The following is an 18,078-nucleotide window of genomic DNA, read 5'->3' on the forward strand; positions in this document are numbered from 1 at the left end:
TAAATAAATAAATAAATAAATAAATAAATAAATAAATAAATAAATAAATAAAATCTTAAAAAAAAAAAAAAAGATAGTCAAGGTATGGCCAGGGTTGGGTTCTTATCTAGAGACTTGTCTGGTGGAGGATCTACTTCCAAGCTTACATAGGTTATTAGCAGAATTCATTTCCTCAAGGCTATAAGACTTAGGGCTCCAGCTTCTTCTTTGCTTCTTGTTGCAGATCCTAGAGGTTCTCACACCCTAGAGGTTCATCAGCACCCTGCCTGATAGGCCGGCTAATATGACTACTTAGTTCTTCAAAGCCAGCAAGGGAGAAAGGCTGTAGAATGAGTCTGCTAACAAGACAGTCTTACATGATGTAATCAAGGGAGTGACATTCCATCATATTTGCCATATTCCGTTGGTTACAAGCAAGTTACAGGTCGCACCTCACACAAAGGGGGTGATTATACAAGGTAGTGAAGACCAGGAGGTGAGGATCATGTGAGTCCTCTCAGAATCTGTCAACCATGATAGGTGCTTGAAATTTTAGTTGAATGACTAAAAGGAAACCATACATTATTTTAATTTTTTAGTTGCAGGAAAAATTACAGGGAAAAAATCACTTTTGACATATTAAATTAACCATCTTTTCTGTGAAAATAAAATTAAATAAATCATATATAAACAACCCATATGCCATAAAACACTAAGAATTTTATGACTTTCTAACTTTATATAGTTTTAAATAATACAGATTATTTTTGCTTCTTTCACTTAACATTCATTTGTGTGGATTTTTCCATTATGTCTATATAGGTCCATTTACTCTTTGTTAAATAAATGCATGAATGCATTAGTGGATGCTTATTTATACCTCAAAGTTAAATTTTATTGTGAAGGCCTAAAACATAGGATTTCTCTGTCACTTACAATTCATCATATAAAAAGTAATGTGATATTTGATTTTTTAAAAATATTTTATTTATTTATTTTACACAGAGAGAGCACAGATAGGCAGAGTGGTGGGTAGGCAGAGGGAGAAGCAGGCTTCCTGCTGAGCAGAGAGCCTGATGCAGGGCTCGATCCCAGGACCCTGGGATCATGATCAGAGCCGAAGGCAGACGCTTAACCACCTGAGCTACCAGGCACCCCTGAGAAATGTAAATGCATTGACAATCAAGGTTAACATAGTTATTGTAATAGATAATTAAATTTAGTTCTGATCTTTCTGGAATCCAAGGAAAAACATAGGGAATGGTATCAATTCTTGAAGAAAATTTTATTCTGTGTGAAAATGTTTCATAATGATCATTGTATATACTTAACAATAATTGAGCGTTCTTTTATGAAATGCCTTTAATAAGAAATGCAAAAGGATTTTGCCCAAAATATCTGCCCTGATTATTTACCTTTAAGAAATGCAAAGCATTTCTTTGCACCTGGGTGGCTTAGTCGGTTAAGCATCTGCCTTCAGCTCAGGTCATGGTCTCAGGGTCCTGGGATTGAGCTCCACGTCGGACTCCCTGCTCAGTGGGAAGCCTGCTTCTCCCTCTGCTCCTCCCCCAACTCATGCTCTCTCTCTCTTTCTTTCTCCCTCTCAAATAAAATCTTTTAACAAAAAAAAAGAAAAAATGCAAAACATCACAAAATCTAACTTATAGATGTGTTTCTCTAGGAAGTTAAGCTAATGAGGTCTTATCTGACTTTGTAGAGATTTAGTTGATGCAGAGATAAAAATTAGACTATCTAGAGAATGAATTGTATATCTTTTAGACCTAGGGTGACCATAGAATTTATCATTCAAGTCAAAATACTTTTGAAAGGGAAGAAGGCAGAATTAAGCTGGAACAACAGGTATAAAAGGTACTGCGAAATGGAAGGATACGATCACTCTATTTAGACCGGTTGTTTCAGAGTTTTTTGTCATTGAGTGTGTGCATTTGTGCACCTGTGTGCAAAACCATACACACCAATATTTACATATATAAAAAAACATGAAATACATAAATGTGCACATATCTCTGTACTTAAAATAAGCACACATTAATATAACCAAAGTAAAAATTCCATGAAACAGTATCAACCTTCACCACATGCTATATACACCATTATTTTCTAATCTTTCCTCTTTCATTTCCAAAAGAATGCTTATTATGATGCCTTAAATTAATTTTATGACCCGTGGTTCTGAACAATACCCAGCTTTAGACCATCTTCATCAAATACCAGTTGTCAACCAACATTTTGACAGGAGTCCCCAGAAGGGCTCCCTGTGTGTAGCAGAATGTGTGGCAGATGGTGGGCATTTTACTCTTTGTTAAATGAATGCATGAATGCATTAGTGGATGCTTATCTATAGCTCAAAGTTAAATTTTATTGTGAAGGCCTAAAACATAGGATTTCTCTGTCACTTACAAAAGGAAGGTCTCAGTGTTTCAGAAATCAAACATATAGGTGATAAGGCTGATACTTTTCCCCGTTTAGCAGCCTACTCCACATTCTTACTTTGAAGGAGGCCCCTGCCTTCTTTCTGGGTTTCTATATAGCATTGGACCTCATATAGACACCATCAATTGATTAGTCATTTCCCCATCATTAGACATTTGAGTTGCTTTCAGATTTCTGGTTTTTTGTTGTTTCTTTTTTTCTTTTTACAACAAATAACAGAGATAGTTTTTTCCTTATAACAGATAACGTTTCCTTTTTTCTTCTATGTAATATCCATAATACCTTCCTTTTTTTTTTAAAGATTTTTTTTTTTTTAAGATTTTATTTATTTATTTGACAGAGAGAGACATAGCGAGAGAGGGAACACAAACAGGGGGAGTGGGAGAGGGAGCAGCAGGCTTCCCGCCGAGCAGGGAGCCCGATGCGGGGCTTGATCCCAGGACCCTGGGATCATGACCTGAGCCGAAGGCAGATGCTTAATGACTGAGCCACCCAGGTGCCCCTCCATAATACCTTCCTAAGAGTGGAACAACTAAGTTCAGTAGTCTGGTTAGTTTTATCAAGTTGGCATCTTTTGTTTAGGGTGCTCTCTAGAAAGATTGGACTCATTCGTATGCCATTAATAATATGTGGATGTACTTACTCTCTGAAACCTGCCAATATTTGATTTAATAATTTTTAGATACTAGTTTATTAATTTAATAAACATTTTACATTTCCACTTATTTAATTACAGCATCTAGATTCTTTTTCAAATACTTGTTTCATGGCTGCATTTCCTCCTTCATGAGCTTTCTGTACATAATCCTTCTAACGGTGGGAAAAGACCCAGTAATGTTCTTATACTTTGGTTGGAAAGATACGTGCACGCTGGCTCATTTGCAAACAAGCGCATGTTTAAGACCTTAATTAAGACATTTTCTTTGGATCAGGCTTTGTTAGATTGAGGGCCAGTAATGCTTAAATAGATCTTCTGTACAATTATGCTATGTGTGAGTTATTGAGAATCATTTATTTTCTCTTTCTTTTTTAAATTCTTTTTTATCCTTATTTTTTTTCTAGGCTCGAGAATTACAAGCTCGGGTACTAAAACGTGTTCAGATGGAACAGCCAGACGCAGCTCCTGCACAGAAACACTTAGCGGCTGAAATTTGTGCAGGGATTGCAAAACATTCTGTTGCTCAGCGAGACTATGAAAAAGCAATTAAGTTTTATAGAGAGGCTCTTGTTCATTGTGAAACAGATAATAAGGTCAGTACCTTTATACAGTTTTCACCACCTTTTATTCCAGATGTCATCTGTTACATTGTTGCCCCAAATGTAAAATTCTTACCAGTTTATTTGTAAAAAAAGAAATGTAATAAAAACACAAGCTAAAAAATAAATATCGTTTCTAGAAGTTCTTTGAAATACTTATATGATGCCTTAATAATGTTAGAGTTTTAAAGTTATTATAGAACAAGTGATATAAAGTAAATCTGCAAGCTCTTTGGTTTTGTTGATATTAATCTGTGTTTTAATAATCACTTTAAAACAATTTCTCAATCTCGAATATCTGGATCTAGATGATTCAGTTCACTTTACTAAACTGTTGTTGTATACCTCTGTATTTCAATTGCTGTTTGGTGCTGGATATGCAAAAAAAGGTGACTACATTGAATCTCTTACCTCAAGTGGTTCAGCATGAGAATAATGTAAGGATAATACTGGTATAGAAAACTTCTTTACGTCTCTGGTTATGTAAATTAAAATCCTGTTACTCTTTCAGATCTTGATAGATTAATTTTTTTTAAAAACTTATATATGGCTAAATACTTCTTTTTTCCTTTTTTTTAAATTTAAATTCTAGCTAACATACAGTGTAATATTAGTTTCCAGTGTACAATACAGTGATTCAACACTTCCATACGTCACCCTGTGCTCATCATAACAAGTGCCCTCCTTAATCCCCATCACCCATCCCCCCCACACACACACCTCCCCTCTGGTAACCAGCAGTGTGTTCTCTGTGGTTGAGTCTTTCTTGGTTTTCCTCTTTCTCTTCTTTTTTTCCCTTTGCTTGTTTGTTTTGTTTCTTAAATTCCACATATGAGTGAAGTCATATGGTATTTGTCTTTCTCTGACTGACTTATTTCATGGTGTGGAACAAAAGACAGCCATATGTTAGAATTTAAGGTTTTAAATTGAATATTTTAAAATGAATACAACTCAGATGTAAGGCAGAAGTAACCTTTAAGGCATAACCAAACAGGTACCTTGTTTAGTGGTGGCTGAGGAAGTTGGAATCATGGTTTGAAATCTGAAGCATACCTTAGAAATCATCTGCTCCAAGCTTTTTATTTTTCAAATGGGAAAACAGGTTTAGAGAGGTAGCAGGGACTTAGGCCCATCGTGGAGAAGCCTGGACCAGAATCGAATCCCTGATTTAAGACCAGTGTTCTTTTCACAGTGCTTTGTGTCTCTCTGCCTTTCGAGTGAGTTGCTACCTGTTTTTCCCCTTTTTTTCCAGTGTAAGAGAAAGTAGAGCCGAACATAGCCATAGCTTTCCCGCCTCTCAGGCTTGGCATTTTTATTGCAATCCGTTCTGATCAACTAAGACGTAATCCGTGTCCAGACATTTTCCTTACTCATGTTTTATTCCAGACAGTCTCTGACTGATGCTGCGCTTTTTCTGTAGATACTGTTGGAGCTGGCACGATTATACCTGGCGCAGGATGACCCCGATGCCTGCCTGCGGCACTGTACCCTCCTTCTGCAGAGCGACCAGGACAGGGAGGCTGCCACCATGGTCAGTCCACGAGACTTCAGTGCCATAAGGGCCGTTGTGTTTTATATTCCATGGGGAAGTTTTCAGTTTTACCAGATAAAACTAATACTAGAGAGACCTAGCTCATGTTGGCTTTTGGAGGAAATAATATTTTTAACATTATTAGTTCATTTTACCAGTAAAGACCAAGAGTCTTTTTGTTTTATAAGAATGGTAAACCTGGGGCGCCTGGGTGGCTCAGTTGGTTAAGCGACTGCCTTCGGCTCAGGTCACGATCCTGGAGTCCCGGGATCGAGTCCCGCATCGGGCTCCCTGCTCGGCGGGGAGTCTGCTTCTCCCTCTGACCTTCCTCCCTCTCATGCTCTCTGTCTCTCATTCTCTCTGTCTCAAATAAATAAATAAAAATCTTTAAAAAAAAAAAAAAAAGAATGGTAAACCTGATCAGATCTTTACTTGCCCTGGCGGGCCTAGTTAATTTTTCTTTATGCCAAAGAGGATACTTGGTCAGGAGGAGTTCATGTGATAAAGCTATAACTTGCTAAAGACTAGGTCTTAAGTACTTACCCAGACATGCTGAACTCCGTTACAAGTTTCTGTGGGACCTTGGAGTTTCAGAGGAAAACTTCATATATCATTCTAAGATGGTGTGTTTCAGAGATTTGCTTTTGCTTTCTCAGTTTTGCCTGGGTTGAGGTATTCATTAGCTTTCAAACAGCTACATAGATGACAGTGTGTGAGGTTCACTGAAAGTTATAACTAAAAAGAAATATAAAAAGTATCCCTTTTAAAACACACAATAAGAAAGGCTCAGTAGATTTTGCTCATTTTAAATTCTTTTGAAATATTGAGGGTTTAAGAGTGTTTTGGTTTTTTTTAAATCTTCCCGTCATTTTAGCCAAGTCCAGGGAGGCATCCTTTCAATGATAACACATAGAGTGTGCAATTCCCTTCAAATTTCTGTTTTTAAAATAACTACTTGGAACATATTTTCTGCTAAAAATAAAGTTTTGTGAACAGAGTGATCTGTTTCACATCCTTAATTATCTTCTGTTAGGCTGATATCAGTGCTAATTTGCTTAAGGTATACTTGAATTTTAAATGGCTCCTTTTTATAATCTTTGCCCCCCTCGTGTTTTTTGTATGTGTTTGCATAGCCCTAAATCTATTTGATAGGAAAGATGTATTTTCTAAAACATAATGGCAATATTTTTAGAACCAACTTTTACCTTTACAGATGATGGCAGATCTCATGTTCAGAAAACAGGACTATGAACAAGCAGTGTTTCATTTACAGCAGCTTTTAGAACGCAAACCAGGTAAATATCCACTGATTATGTTTTTTTCTAATGCATAATAGCCTCTTTTTGGCTATTATGGAAACCTCAGTTGAATCCAGCTGTCTACTTAGTCCACACTTGCCCTTGAGCAGCAGAAATAGCTGTAAGGAAAATGCAACAGCATGGACTGGCCTCGCCTTAAATGATGACCACAGACCCCAGTGGGCCCTCAGATGCTGCCTGGCTGTCCTGCTGTATTTCTCTAATGATTTCGCTCCCTCTAAGTACTTTTTACACTTTCTCCTCCCTCCTCAAACCTCCAGTCCACTCTGCCCCTTCCTTGTCCTCAGCTAAAAATGTTGCCTCCTACTTGAGTAGGAAAATATGAGCAACTGAAAGAGAATGTCTGCATCCACCTGTCACGAAGTCTGCCTGCTCCCAGCCATCGCCCTCCCCAGGTGTGCCATCATCTCCCCATGGGCTCGGGACGCCACCCCTCACCTCCTAGAGCGCTTCTCTCCTGACACCTCTCTCTCCTGCACCACCATTGTTTCCCCTGTCCGCACACAAACATGCTAAATACGTTAATAAATAAAAACCAATTCTTAACCCTCCTCCCAATGATGGCTCCATTCTTCCATCTCCCTTTCCAGCAAATTGCCTCGAAGCTGCGTCCCCTCAGTCTGCTCCGCTCCTGCAGTCCAGGGAAGCTGCTCCTGCAGGGCAGCCAGCCGCTTCCGTGCTGCCAGGCCCACGTTCAGGTCTCAGCAGTCCGCCTGCTCGGCCTGCCGTCGTGCTTATTAGCACAGCTTCTCCCCGCCCTCCGGAAGGACTTTCTCCACTTGTCTGCCGGGGTGCTAGGCTTCCCTGGGTTTTCTGCTTTCCGCTGCCCCACCCCTTTGCTCGATCTGTTTTCTCTTTATGACCTGTAAATCTCAGAACGTTCTAGACCTCGGCTCTTGAACTTTTTCTCTTTTTTTATACATTCAGCCCGCTGGGTGACTTCATGCAGACCCGTGGCTTTAACGTCCTGTGTGCGTGCTGGTGTCTTGCAGATGTGCATCTCCCGTCCTGCCTCACACACACCACCGTCTGTTTACGTTCCCACTTAGCTGTCCCGGAGGATCTCCAGCTTAACATGCCCACGGAGAACGGCTGATCTTTCTGTCCCTTCAAATCCGCTCCTTCTCCATTTCTCACCTCTGGCGCCACACCCTGTGGGCGTAAATAGCAGCACCATTTACCCACTTTGTCAGGCCCTAATTCTTCCAGTGGCCTTTGGCTCATCTTTGTACCGCATGCCGCCTGTCAGCAGATCCCTCTTTGCTCTGCCTTCAGGGTCTGTCTGGGATCCCATCACCTTTTACCTCCTGCGCTGCTGCTGCCACCGGGGCTCAGCTGCCCATCATCAGCTCTCCTGTCGATTATTACTGCTCCGTTCTCGTAATGCACCCCAGTTTCTGTTCCTTGCCTCTGGACAGTTTAGAAATGCTTTCAGCTGAAAGTAGCAGAGCCTCCCCCCCTCGAAATTCCAGTGGCCTAAATAATTATGGCTTTTTGTCTTTCTCTTACGTGAAAGAAATTTAAAAGTAGGTTATGTAGGGAGTAGCACGGAGGTTCCACAGTATCATCAGGACGCCTGAGTCCTCTGCCTTTTTCTTCAGTCGTCACCAGCCTAACTTCCGTTCCGAGGATCACCTCACGGTCCAGGATGACTGCAGCTCCAGCCTCAATGTTCCAGGGCCTGGATGGGGAAGGAAGGCTGGGATAGAGGTGGGCCAAAAGGCATAGCTCCCCAGGGAACCACCTTTTTTTTTTTTTTCTTTAAAAAACTCCTTTCTAAAAGCACCTCCATGGCTGCCAAAGATGGTGGGAAATGTCATCCTTTACCTGAACCCAGTGCCACGTTGTATGAAGTCAGAATTCTGGTAGTGAGGAAGAAAGGGATAGTAGATGTTAGGTAGGCAACAGTCCGAGCAGGTTAGTGCCCAGAGACTTTAGAGTTGCCCTTCCCCCTTCCTGAATATGCTTCTCCCAAACAGCCCGGTGGCGGCTCCTTCGTTCTTTCAGGGTGTGGCGCCAGAAGGCCACTTCCTGAGAGCGCCCTTCCGCGGCCATCCTGTATCAACAGCACCTCTTACTGCTCTCCATCTTTCTATCTTGCGTTTTGTTGTTTTATATCACCCTTGTAAAACAAAACAAAACAAAAATTATAAATCATTGAACATAAGCATCAAGTGGCCACGAAGTTTGTCTTCGTTGCTGTGTTTCCAGGATTTAGAACCGTATCTGGCTGGCTCGGTGCTCAGTGAATATTGAATAGAAAGAAGAGTGGAAGGAGCAAAGGAAAGGAGCGAGGGGAAGGAAGGGGAAAACAGGAAAGGAAGGTAGAAACAGTAATGTGCGTTACTTATGTTTTTACCAAGGAGAATTTGAAGTCCCAGAGGAGTCCTAGAGCTGTCATTCAGTTCTTGTAAACCCTGACGCCTCCGTGGCGGGATGATCGGGCAGTCAGAGCTGCCTGGTTCGGGCGGCGTGGACACATGGGACACACACTATCTCCTTCAAGTAGGGCAGCTCAAAGCACCAGCTCTCCTCTCCGTGTCGTACTTACTAATGTTTATACCTTTAAAAAAGTTTGTATTTGAGAACAACACTTTCTGCTTACGAATAAAGTACCCCAGCTAGGGTCAAGATTGAAAGGAAAAAGGTCCTATCTGTCTTTGTAGTAATATCAACATTTTTCTTTGTATTATTTTTATTGTCTTTTTAAATGTTCACCCACCTCTGGATTGCCTCAGGCCATGCGGTTGTTTCTTGGCCTTGTTGGTCCCAGCTTCTGCTCCGTGTTGGTTACATCAGCACCTTACCTCTTCTACTCTCTAGGACTCCAAAATACAGGCCTGTCCTACCCGCGCAGTTGCCCAAAGTGGATTCTTGCTTTCTTTAAGTCTAAGTTATTTTTCTCATGAGTTCCTCTCCTGGGTTCCAGACTCAGTTGTGTCCTTTTCTTCTTCTCTGAATTGCCTCTTAAGGGGATATACATACTATTTACATTCTGTCTTAAGCTGTTGGCATATTGTAGCACTTCCCTCTGAGAGAATAATCCAACCTGGCTTCTTTAAAAACACACCTCCGCCCTTGCAAATCTTTTAAGCCATTGATGACACTAGTGTGTGTTCACATGGAAGATTTGAAGAAGCCCTCATCTGTTGTGTGAATTTCATCTCAGCCAGGTAACTTAGCATCAGCATTCTTTTAAAATAAATAATAGTCAAATTGGCTTAGTCGACTGGAAACTTTGGACTATTTATAAACAAATACGAAGTAAATTATTTGTAAGTTTATCAGTGTAAGGATCTTGTACTCCAGAAATATCAAGTATCAAATGACATACATCCACACCTCCCAATCTTTGCGTGTTTCTTTTTCCTTTTGCCTATAGTGTACTTTGCCTTCCTTCTTCTTCTCTGTCTTTCCCAACACATAATCTAAAATCTACTCACCCCTTGCCAAAAACAAAAGCCTAGGTCTTACTACCATCACCTACGACGTTTTAAGATGCCTTATGTGATGCCTCAATTTGCCTGAGATGGGGGGATCTCCTGGACAATGCAGGACTTCTGATCCTAAAAGAAAGAAAGTCTCAACCACCTGGGAGGAGTTGATCACCCCAATCCTGGAAACTTCATCCATACCTCTTTATCTCTTCTAGCGTTTTTCTGAAAATATGTATGCATACATTTGTCTTCTCCATGAGACTGCAAACTCCTCATGTTTGCAGGGATCATGTCATACCCATCTTACATCCCTGGCGTCAGACACATTGCCTGACATGTAAGATGGTACAGAAGAAATGTTAATTGGTAGCATGGATCAATGAATGACTCAAATACCTAGTCATTTAAAAATACAAAATGTTAAGATTGTCGTCTATGTCATATTTTATGTACTCTATGCTTTATTCCTAATAGGACTCCATTCACAGATCTGTTTTATCAGAATTATGTATCTATATTTTCTGCATGAATTATAGGTCATCCTTAGCAGCACATGTTATACCTTAAATTAATGCTGTATTTTAGCTTACTTCAGAAATGTACTGTCTAATTTGACTTAACCTAGCTAGTAGAGAATCCTTCTTATAGATAGAATTACTCTTCTCTTGACAGGTGACACTTCTTCTCTCTCAAAATCTCCACATCATCCTGGGTTTTCCCTCCCCGACACTAACTGCTGAACAAGTCCCATCAGTTCTCTGTGCTGAAGAGCCTGCTGTCACACGCAGGCCACCCTGTCCTAGCCCCTGGCTCAAATTAGGGCCACTATCCCCTCTGACCCAGCCCGGTGCAGTCACCTTCCAGCCTCTCATTTCTTGCTGCCCCACACCTTCATAGGACTGTCATATCACTTTTATAAATCAGAAGCTAGTCCTTTGCTTAAAAAATTAGGATGGCTCTCCAGGGTAGAGTCTAAAATCATAGCATTATTTTGAAAATAAGATGGCCCTAAATTATTGGTCCATTTGTATTTCTCAGCCCTCTTCCTCCACTTTAATATCTAGTAACCTTGGACTTAGCAGCACTCCCTGGGCTCTGCTGCTCTGTCCCTGCACACACCATCTGCCTCTTGGAATGTCTTTGTCTGTCTGGCAAGATCCTCCTCTTAGCCTTCAGGCTGCCCACAAGTCTGATTCTGTGCGAAACCTCCTGCCTCCCCCAGGCAAAGGTGAAGAATTCCATGCGTTGTAATTCCCTTGCACTTTATTCCTGCTGCATCACATCACACTGTATTTTGATATTTTCTCACTATCCATCAATAAGTATGGGCTATGTTTTTTTAGAATGTAATACATTTCAGTCTTCAATGGATTCCTTAAGTACAGAAATTTGCCTGCTGTCAAATTTCATGGTTAACTAAGAGACAAGTTAATGTAATTTAATCTACCAGTGGTAATTATAATTTAAACTAATAATACATTTCAGTAATATTAGAAGGTGATAATTATTACCTGGCCTCCCAAGGTTGACTTTAGATAATATTAGCAATATCATGCATCACACATATTAGCAATATCATACAAAAAAACTTTAGCCTGAAATTTTAACCTTTATGTCCTGCCTAATCCAATACAGCTTCTAGATTCTGTGACTTTATTCTAGGTAGTTATCCCTAGGTCCTATCAAAACTTTTGGAGTTGTAAATATTCCTAATGACCTAATGTATTTTTAAAGCTCTTTCATGACCTTATTTTATTTGGTTTCAATGACATTTTGAGGGTCAAGATTATAATTCTCTTTTAAGAAAATAAGTATTTCTTGACTCAGAGAATTTGAATAATTTGCTTGAATTTGCATAGCTAAAATACAAGACCGATATTTGAATCCTCTCTTTCTGAAGCTATAGTCTTATCATCCTCTGCTTTTTAGTGATGCCAGGAGGCAGGAAGAACAAAATCTTGATACCCAAGTTTATAGGTCAAGGAAGATGAATGATGATGTTGTCATCATAACCTGGATTATCTTGACATCATACAATAGAGTAGATACAAAGCCTACAGAAGTTCTTTTTTTAAATATTTTTTATTGCGATAACATAAAATACATAACATAAAATTTCCCATTTTAGCCATTTTTTTTTTAAAGATTTTATTTATTTATTTGAGAGAGAGAGAATGAGAGGGAGGAGGGTCAGAGGGAGAAGCAGACTCCCTGCCGAGCAGGGAGCCCGATGCGGGACTCGATCCCGGGACTCCAGGATCATGACCTGAGCCGAAGGCAGTCGCTTAACCAACTGAGCCACCCAGGCGCCTCAAACTAATCTCCGTCCATTTTAGCCATTTTTAAGTGTACAGTTAAAGGACATTAAGTACGTTCAAATTATTTTTGTAACCATCACCATTATTCATCTTCAGAACTTTTTCATCATTCCAAGCTAACATTCTGTACCTGTTAAACACTAACTCCCCCTCTTCTCTCTCCCCATCCCCTGGCAACCACCATTCTACCTGTCTATGAATTTGACTCCTATAGATACTTTATATAAAGTGGAACCATATGGTATTTGTCCTTTTGTGCCTGGCTTATTTCACTTAGTAGAATGTTTTCAAGGTTCATTCGTGTTGTAGCATGTGTCAGAATTCCCTTCCTTTTTAAGGCCAAATAATATCCCGCTGTGTATATATACACCATATTTTTATTTATTCATTCATCTGATGATGAACTCGGGGTTGTTTCTACTTTTGGCTACTGGGAGTAATGCTGCTGTAGATACTGGTGCACAAATATTTGCTTGATTCCCTGCTTTCAGTTCTCTTGAATATATACCCAGAAGTGGACTTGCTGGATCATATGATATTTTCTCTTAGAACATAAAATCAAAGATAAATTGCTTAAAAAGTTTTTGTGTGTTTTAATTCTCACCCTACAAACAAGATCAGCATAGCTTATGTAATGGGAATTTTTGCAAATCCCCTACTATGAATCCTGTGCTAACTGAAACTTGAGAGCCCAAATTATCTACAAAGGACAACTACAGAGAAATAAAATGTGAGCCATCAATATAATAGACTGTTATGCAGCCATTTAACTCATGTTTTTGAAGGCCATTTATTGACATTTGGGAAACGTTTACTGTACCAGTGTTGAGCCAAAATTAAAACCCAAAGTGTGACTTCAACTTTGTATATATATAAGCAAAGAAATATGTTTTAAAGATCGATAGGATGATTTTCACTCATAACTATGTGAAAGGAAACGTACCAAAATGTGGTAATCTTTAGCTGGTGGGAATATGAGTGATTTTTTTTTCTTCTTTATACTTCTCTTTTTCTTTGTTTTTCCAAATTTTCTAAAGTGTCTGCATTATTTTTACAATCTTAAAAATACTAATTTTTTCTCAAAGCTTAGTATTTTAGTGATGCAAAAGAACTAGATAGAGTTGGGAGAAGGCGGCTTTCTAGGAAACTGCCAGGAAATTATACCTGACACCAAAGAACTAAATTAATTCTTTTTTCTTAGGAGAAGATAAAATAGGATTAAAATGCTGGGACTAGGGGCACCTGGGTGGCTCAGTCATTAAGCGTCTGCCTTCAGCTCAGATCATGATCCCAGGGTCCTGGGATGGAGCCCCGCATCGGGCTCCCTGCTCAGCGGGAGGCCTGCTTCTCCCTCTCCCATTTCCCCTGCTTGTATTCCCTCTCTCACGCTGTGTCTCTCTCTGTGTCAAATAAATAAAATCTTTAAAAGAAAAAAAATACTGGGACTAATTTATTACAGTTATATTATGGTAAGCTAGCATCTAGTACATTAGTCACATACGCATATTAAGGAAAGTCTGGAGTAAAATTTCTAATTGCCTACCCCAAACATTATAATCAAAAGGTAGTGTTCTCGGGCGCCTGGGTGGCTCAGTTGGTTAAGCGACTGCCTTCGGCTCAGGTCATGATCCTGGAGTCCCTGGATCGAGTCCCGCATCGGGCTCCCTGCTCGGCAGGGAGTCTGCTTCTCCCTCTCCCACTCCCCCTGCTTGTGTTCCCTCTCTCACTGTGTCTTTCTCTGTCAAATAAATAAATAAAATCTTAAAAAAAAAAAAAAAAAAAGGTAGTGTTCTCACCCCCTTCCTAGCTGCAGTGAATAAGGACGTCAGAGATAGACTCAGCCTGTGCAATCTCATCAACCCTCCTGAATTTTACAGTTAAGGGTTTAGATGACCAATGCAGAGACTGTTTCTAGGTTTTGTTCCCAGGAACAGTTGAAAATTAAGTTACAACAAATGTACATTTTTATAGATTGGATTGTATTTTATAGATTAGCTTCTTTCACTGTCCAGACCAACCAAACCCTTATCCAGTTGCCCATATAGTCTCTTTAGGGATTTATAACCCCTAAGGCATTCCTTTTGATTGTATTTAAATTCTACTTCATTTGAAGTAAACTATACTTGAATGAAGTAGGATTATAACTGTCAAAACAAGAAGTAAAAAATGTTGTCTAGGGCGCCTGGGTGGCTCAGATGGTTAACCGTCTGCCTCCGGCTCAGGTCATGATCCCAGGGTCCTAGGATCAAGTCCCGCATCGGGCTTACCGCTCCTTGGGAGCCTGCTTCTTCCTCTGTTTCTCTCTGTCTCTCATGAATAAATAAATAAAATCTTTAAAAAAAAAAAAAAAGAAAAAAAATGTTGTCTATATCCAAAATATTCTTTGTTTCTAGATAATTATATGACACTATCTCGTTTAATTGATTTCCTGAGACGATGTGGAAAACTTGAGGATGTTCCAAGATTTTTCTTAATGGCTGAAAAACGTAACTCCAGAGCAAAATTGGAGCCAGGATTTCAATACTGTAAAGGACTATATCTTTGGTAAATCTGTTGGTGAATAAATCCTATGTCATAGATATTTTCTCATTGTGAATAAAGTAGAATAAATTTCCTTGTCTTAAGATAGATCTACATTTTAAAAAATGTTAATAATTTTATTTACCAAAGAGATTATAAATGACTTAAAGTTTGTAGTCAACAATTGAAATAAGTGATTTTTTTTTTTTTAAACATCTAACAAGGTATACTGGAGAACCAAATGATGCCCTTCGACATTTTAATAAAGCTCGGAAGGACAGTGACTGGGGCCAAAATGCCCTTTATAATATGATAGAAATATGTCTGAATCCAGATAATGAAACTGTTGGAGGTGAAGTATTTGAAAATCTGGATGGAGACCTAGGGTGAGTTATCGTTTGACAAATTATCCCTTTTCTGGAAACACCAGGGATAATCGGCAAGGATACCTTCTAAAAGAGGGCTCAATTCTAGGACAGCACTAATGAAAGGTCAGATGAAAAAAATCATAGTTAAAATTTAAAAAAAAGAAAAAATCATAGCTAGAATAGCTGTTCTCTGAAACAAGCATGAAATGCTTTTAGGAGGTTTCCAAAATCAGAAGCATGTTACAAAGACGCTCCCCTAGTTACTCTGTTGAGAACAGGGTAAATTGTAGAATGTGATTATGTTAGCAAAAGTTATCCACACAATAATAGTAACCCCTTAGCAAATGGTAGTTCTTTGCCATACCCTGCACTTCATACTTCATATGCATTGTCTTATTTGCTCCCTGCAACAGCGTTGTGAACTAAGCTCAGAGTTAACCTAATGTAGTAGTCAAGGGTGGGTGCAAGATGTGGATTAATTTCTCTGTTACTGCGAAGCCCCTGTAGTGCACTGCAGATAAATGGTGTTATTGCTATCAACCTATGTTTGTTGCTGTTCCCAGAATTGGGCAAAGCATGACAGGGGGTATGTAAAGATGTAAATGTATAGGGTATATAAGGTAGTTTCTGCCTTCAGGAGCATAGTAATTTACCTAGGAGGCAAGACAATATCTGAAACCAGTCTCTGACAAAACAGAAATGGGCAAGATGGATATTAAGTGTTACAGGAAATCATAGAAATCCTAGCAGTGCCGCCAAGCAGTCGGGGGAAGATGAACAGAGGAGTGAGAGAAAATTAGAACCAGACTGCTGAGAGGTTTTAATGACAGTTTGAAGGCTTAGATTATAGAGACCATTGAAAGTTTTAGAGCAAGGGAGAGGCATGTTTGTTTGTGTTAGAAAGGTTAAGGTAACGTACTGTTGTGCAACTATAGGCTGTCCTCCTGGAAATCTCTAGCAAATAGTTGAAAATACAAAACAACAAAACAAGAGGGAGGTCACAACTGGAAATACAGGTTTGAGGGACAGATCCTCAGAGTAGATAGTTGGAACCCAGTGAATGGCCTCTTTGCAAATAGAATGCAGTGACAGACGTTTGAGAACTAAATTTTGGGCATGCTGACATTTAAGGGGATTGGAGGGGGAAGGGAGGTCAGAAAAGGGCAATCAGTGTGGTAGAAAGAGACCCAGAACCGTGTAATGTTACAAAAGGCAAAGGAGGGGAACTTTGAAGAAGGTACCTAACAGTGTGAAATGTTTTAGAGAAGATAAAGCCTAAAGCCTAAGAAAAAGACCAGCAGCTTTAGTGATTGGGCTTTGAGAATTTAGTCTCCTTTTATTAATTGATTTATATATTTAAAAAAAAAATAAGAAAATTGATACTACATATTCGAATTGTTATTGCACTTGAAATTTACAACCTTTTGACAGATACATAGTTTCTTTTTTTTTAAGATTTTATTTATTTGAGAGAGAGAACACAGGAGCAGGGTCAGGGGGAGGGGCAGAGCGAGAAGCAGGCTCCCTGCTGAGCAAGGAGTGGATGCTATCTAGACTTGAGCTGAAGGCAGATGCTTAACTGTCTGAGCCACCCAGGCACCCCAGATACATAGCTTCTCTTCTGAGAGTCGGATAGGCAGCTAAAAATATTGCAGTGCTTGGCACATCGTAGGTGCTTTAGCAAGGTCAGTTTTTACTCCCTCCTTTCTTTCATTTTCTGAGTAGATCTACTACTTGATAATTATATGATTCTACTTATCCTGAATTCTAGTTTTATGTTAGCAGAAATGAACACACCACATGTAGATACTGTCCAATTTTTGTCTTCAGTCTAAAGTGAGTAAATGTTTAATGGTGTTTTATTAAAGCTATATTAATTTTGTTTAAATGTAATGCATTACATCTGTGGTTCGCTTTGTATTAGAAGAGAATGAGTGATATTCTGCAAAAGGATTACTTCAAATTAGTGACAGAAAAGAAACCAGTGTACCCTGGGGCTCAGTCTAATCTCAATGAATTTTGCTTCATGAGTAATAGACATAAGAGATTTATTTTTAATTGTATACAGTAATTCAACTGAAAAGCAAGAGTCTGTGCAGTTAGCAGTGAGAACAGCAGAAAAACTCCTTAAAGAACTAAAACCTCAGACCATTCAGGGTCACGTACAGCTTCGCATCCTGGAAAACTATTGCCTGGTCGCTACCAAACAGAAGTCTAACGTTGAGCAAGCATTGAATACCTTCACCAAGATAGCAACATCTGAGGTCAGTAGATTTTGTTTTTCAGCTTTATATTCTCTTTCCTTGGCAGTATAGAAATATGTATTGCGATGAGCTGTGTATTTTCTGAAGATTGACTTAATTACAAGTAAAAATTGTCTCTATACCTTGGCATAATTCTACATAACGTACCTTCGTTTCTAGAAGATAGTATTTTGTTACTATTTTGATATGTTGATATATTTTTTCTATTAGAATGGTAACTTCTAGAGAAAGGAAAATTCTTCTTCAAAAGGGCATAAATTAACTCTCAAAGGAATGGCTTTATTGTCTGGAGAATTTCTGTGTTGTTTCGCTTAAGTGACTAAGTGAAAATAAACACCTGGCTGCATTGATAGCTCACCTTTTTCACTTAGGCAAACTTGAAATGTTTCCAGCTCTAAGGCTAAATGGGATCAGTACTGACAGCTTATAATTCAGTCATGCGAATAATGGTGGTGTTTTTTAGCAACACTGAAATAACCCCCTGCAATAATAATAGTAGTGACAACAATAATAATAATTAGAGCAGAGGCTTTCTTCTCTTTCCAACTCACTCAGATCCACCTTCTCACTCTCTGGGTGCTCAGTTTTTCCTTCCCTCACATAGTGCTGTATTTCTCCAGTGGCTTGATAT

General features: G+C 39.3%; 1 protein-coding gene across 7 annotated transcripts in view; it reads left to right on the forward strand.

Moving 5' to 3' along the window:
• TTC21B (tetratricopeptide repeat domain 21B) overlaps positions 1-18,078 on the forward strand; it is a 94,143-nt gene that overhangs the window by 45,239 nt on the left and 30,826 nt on the right. For all 7 annotated transcript variants that reach the window (XM_035007858.1, XM_035007857.1, XM_035007856.1 and 4 more), the window contains exons 20-25: positions 3,496-3,684; positions 5,111-5,221; positions 6,435-6,516; positions 14,689-14,839; positions 15,040-15,201; positions 17,252-17,447. In XM_035007858.1, the coding sequence (XP_034863749.1) occupies positions 3,496-3,684; positions 5,111-5,221; positions 6,435-6,516; positions 14,689-14,839; positions 15,040-15,201; positions 17,252-17,447 (891 nt within the window). The remainder of the gene's footprint in view (positions 1-3,495; positions 3,685-5,110; positions 5,222-6,434; positions 6,517-14,688; positions 14,840-15,039; positions 15,202-17,251; positions 17,448-18,078) is intronic.

The sequence above is a fragment of the Mirounga leonina genome, unplaced genomic scaffold, assembly GCF_011800145.1.
Source record: "Mirounga leonina isolate KUSES-001 unplaced genomic scaffold, KU_Mleo_1.0 Mir_151, whole genome shotgun sequence".
NCBI lineage: Eukaryota > Metazoa > Chordata > Mammalia > Carnivora > Phocidae > Mirounga > Mirounga leonina.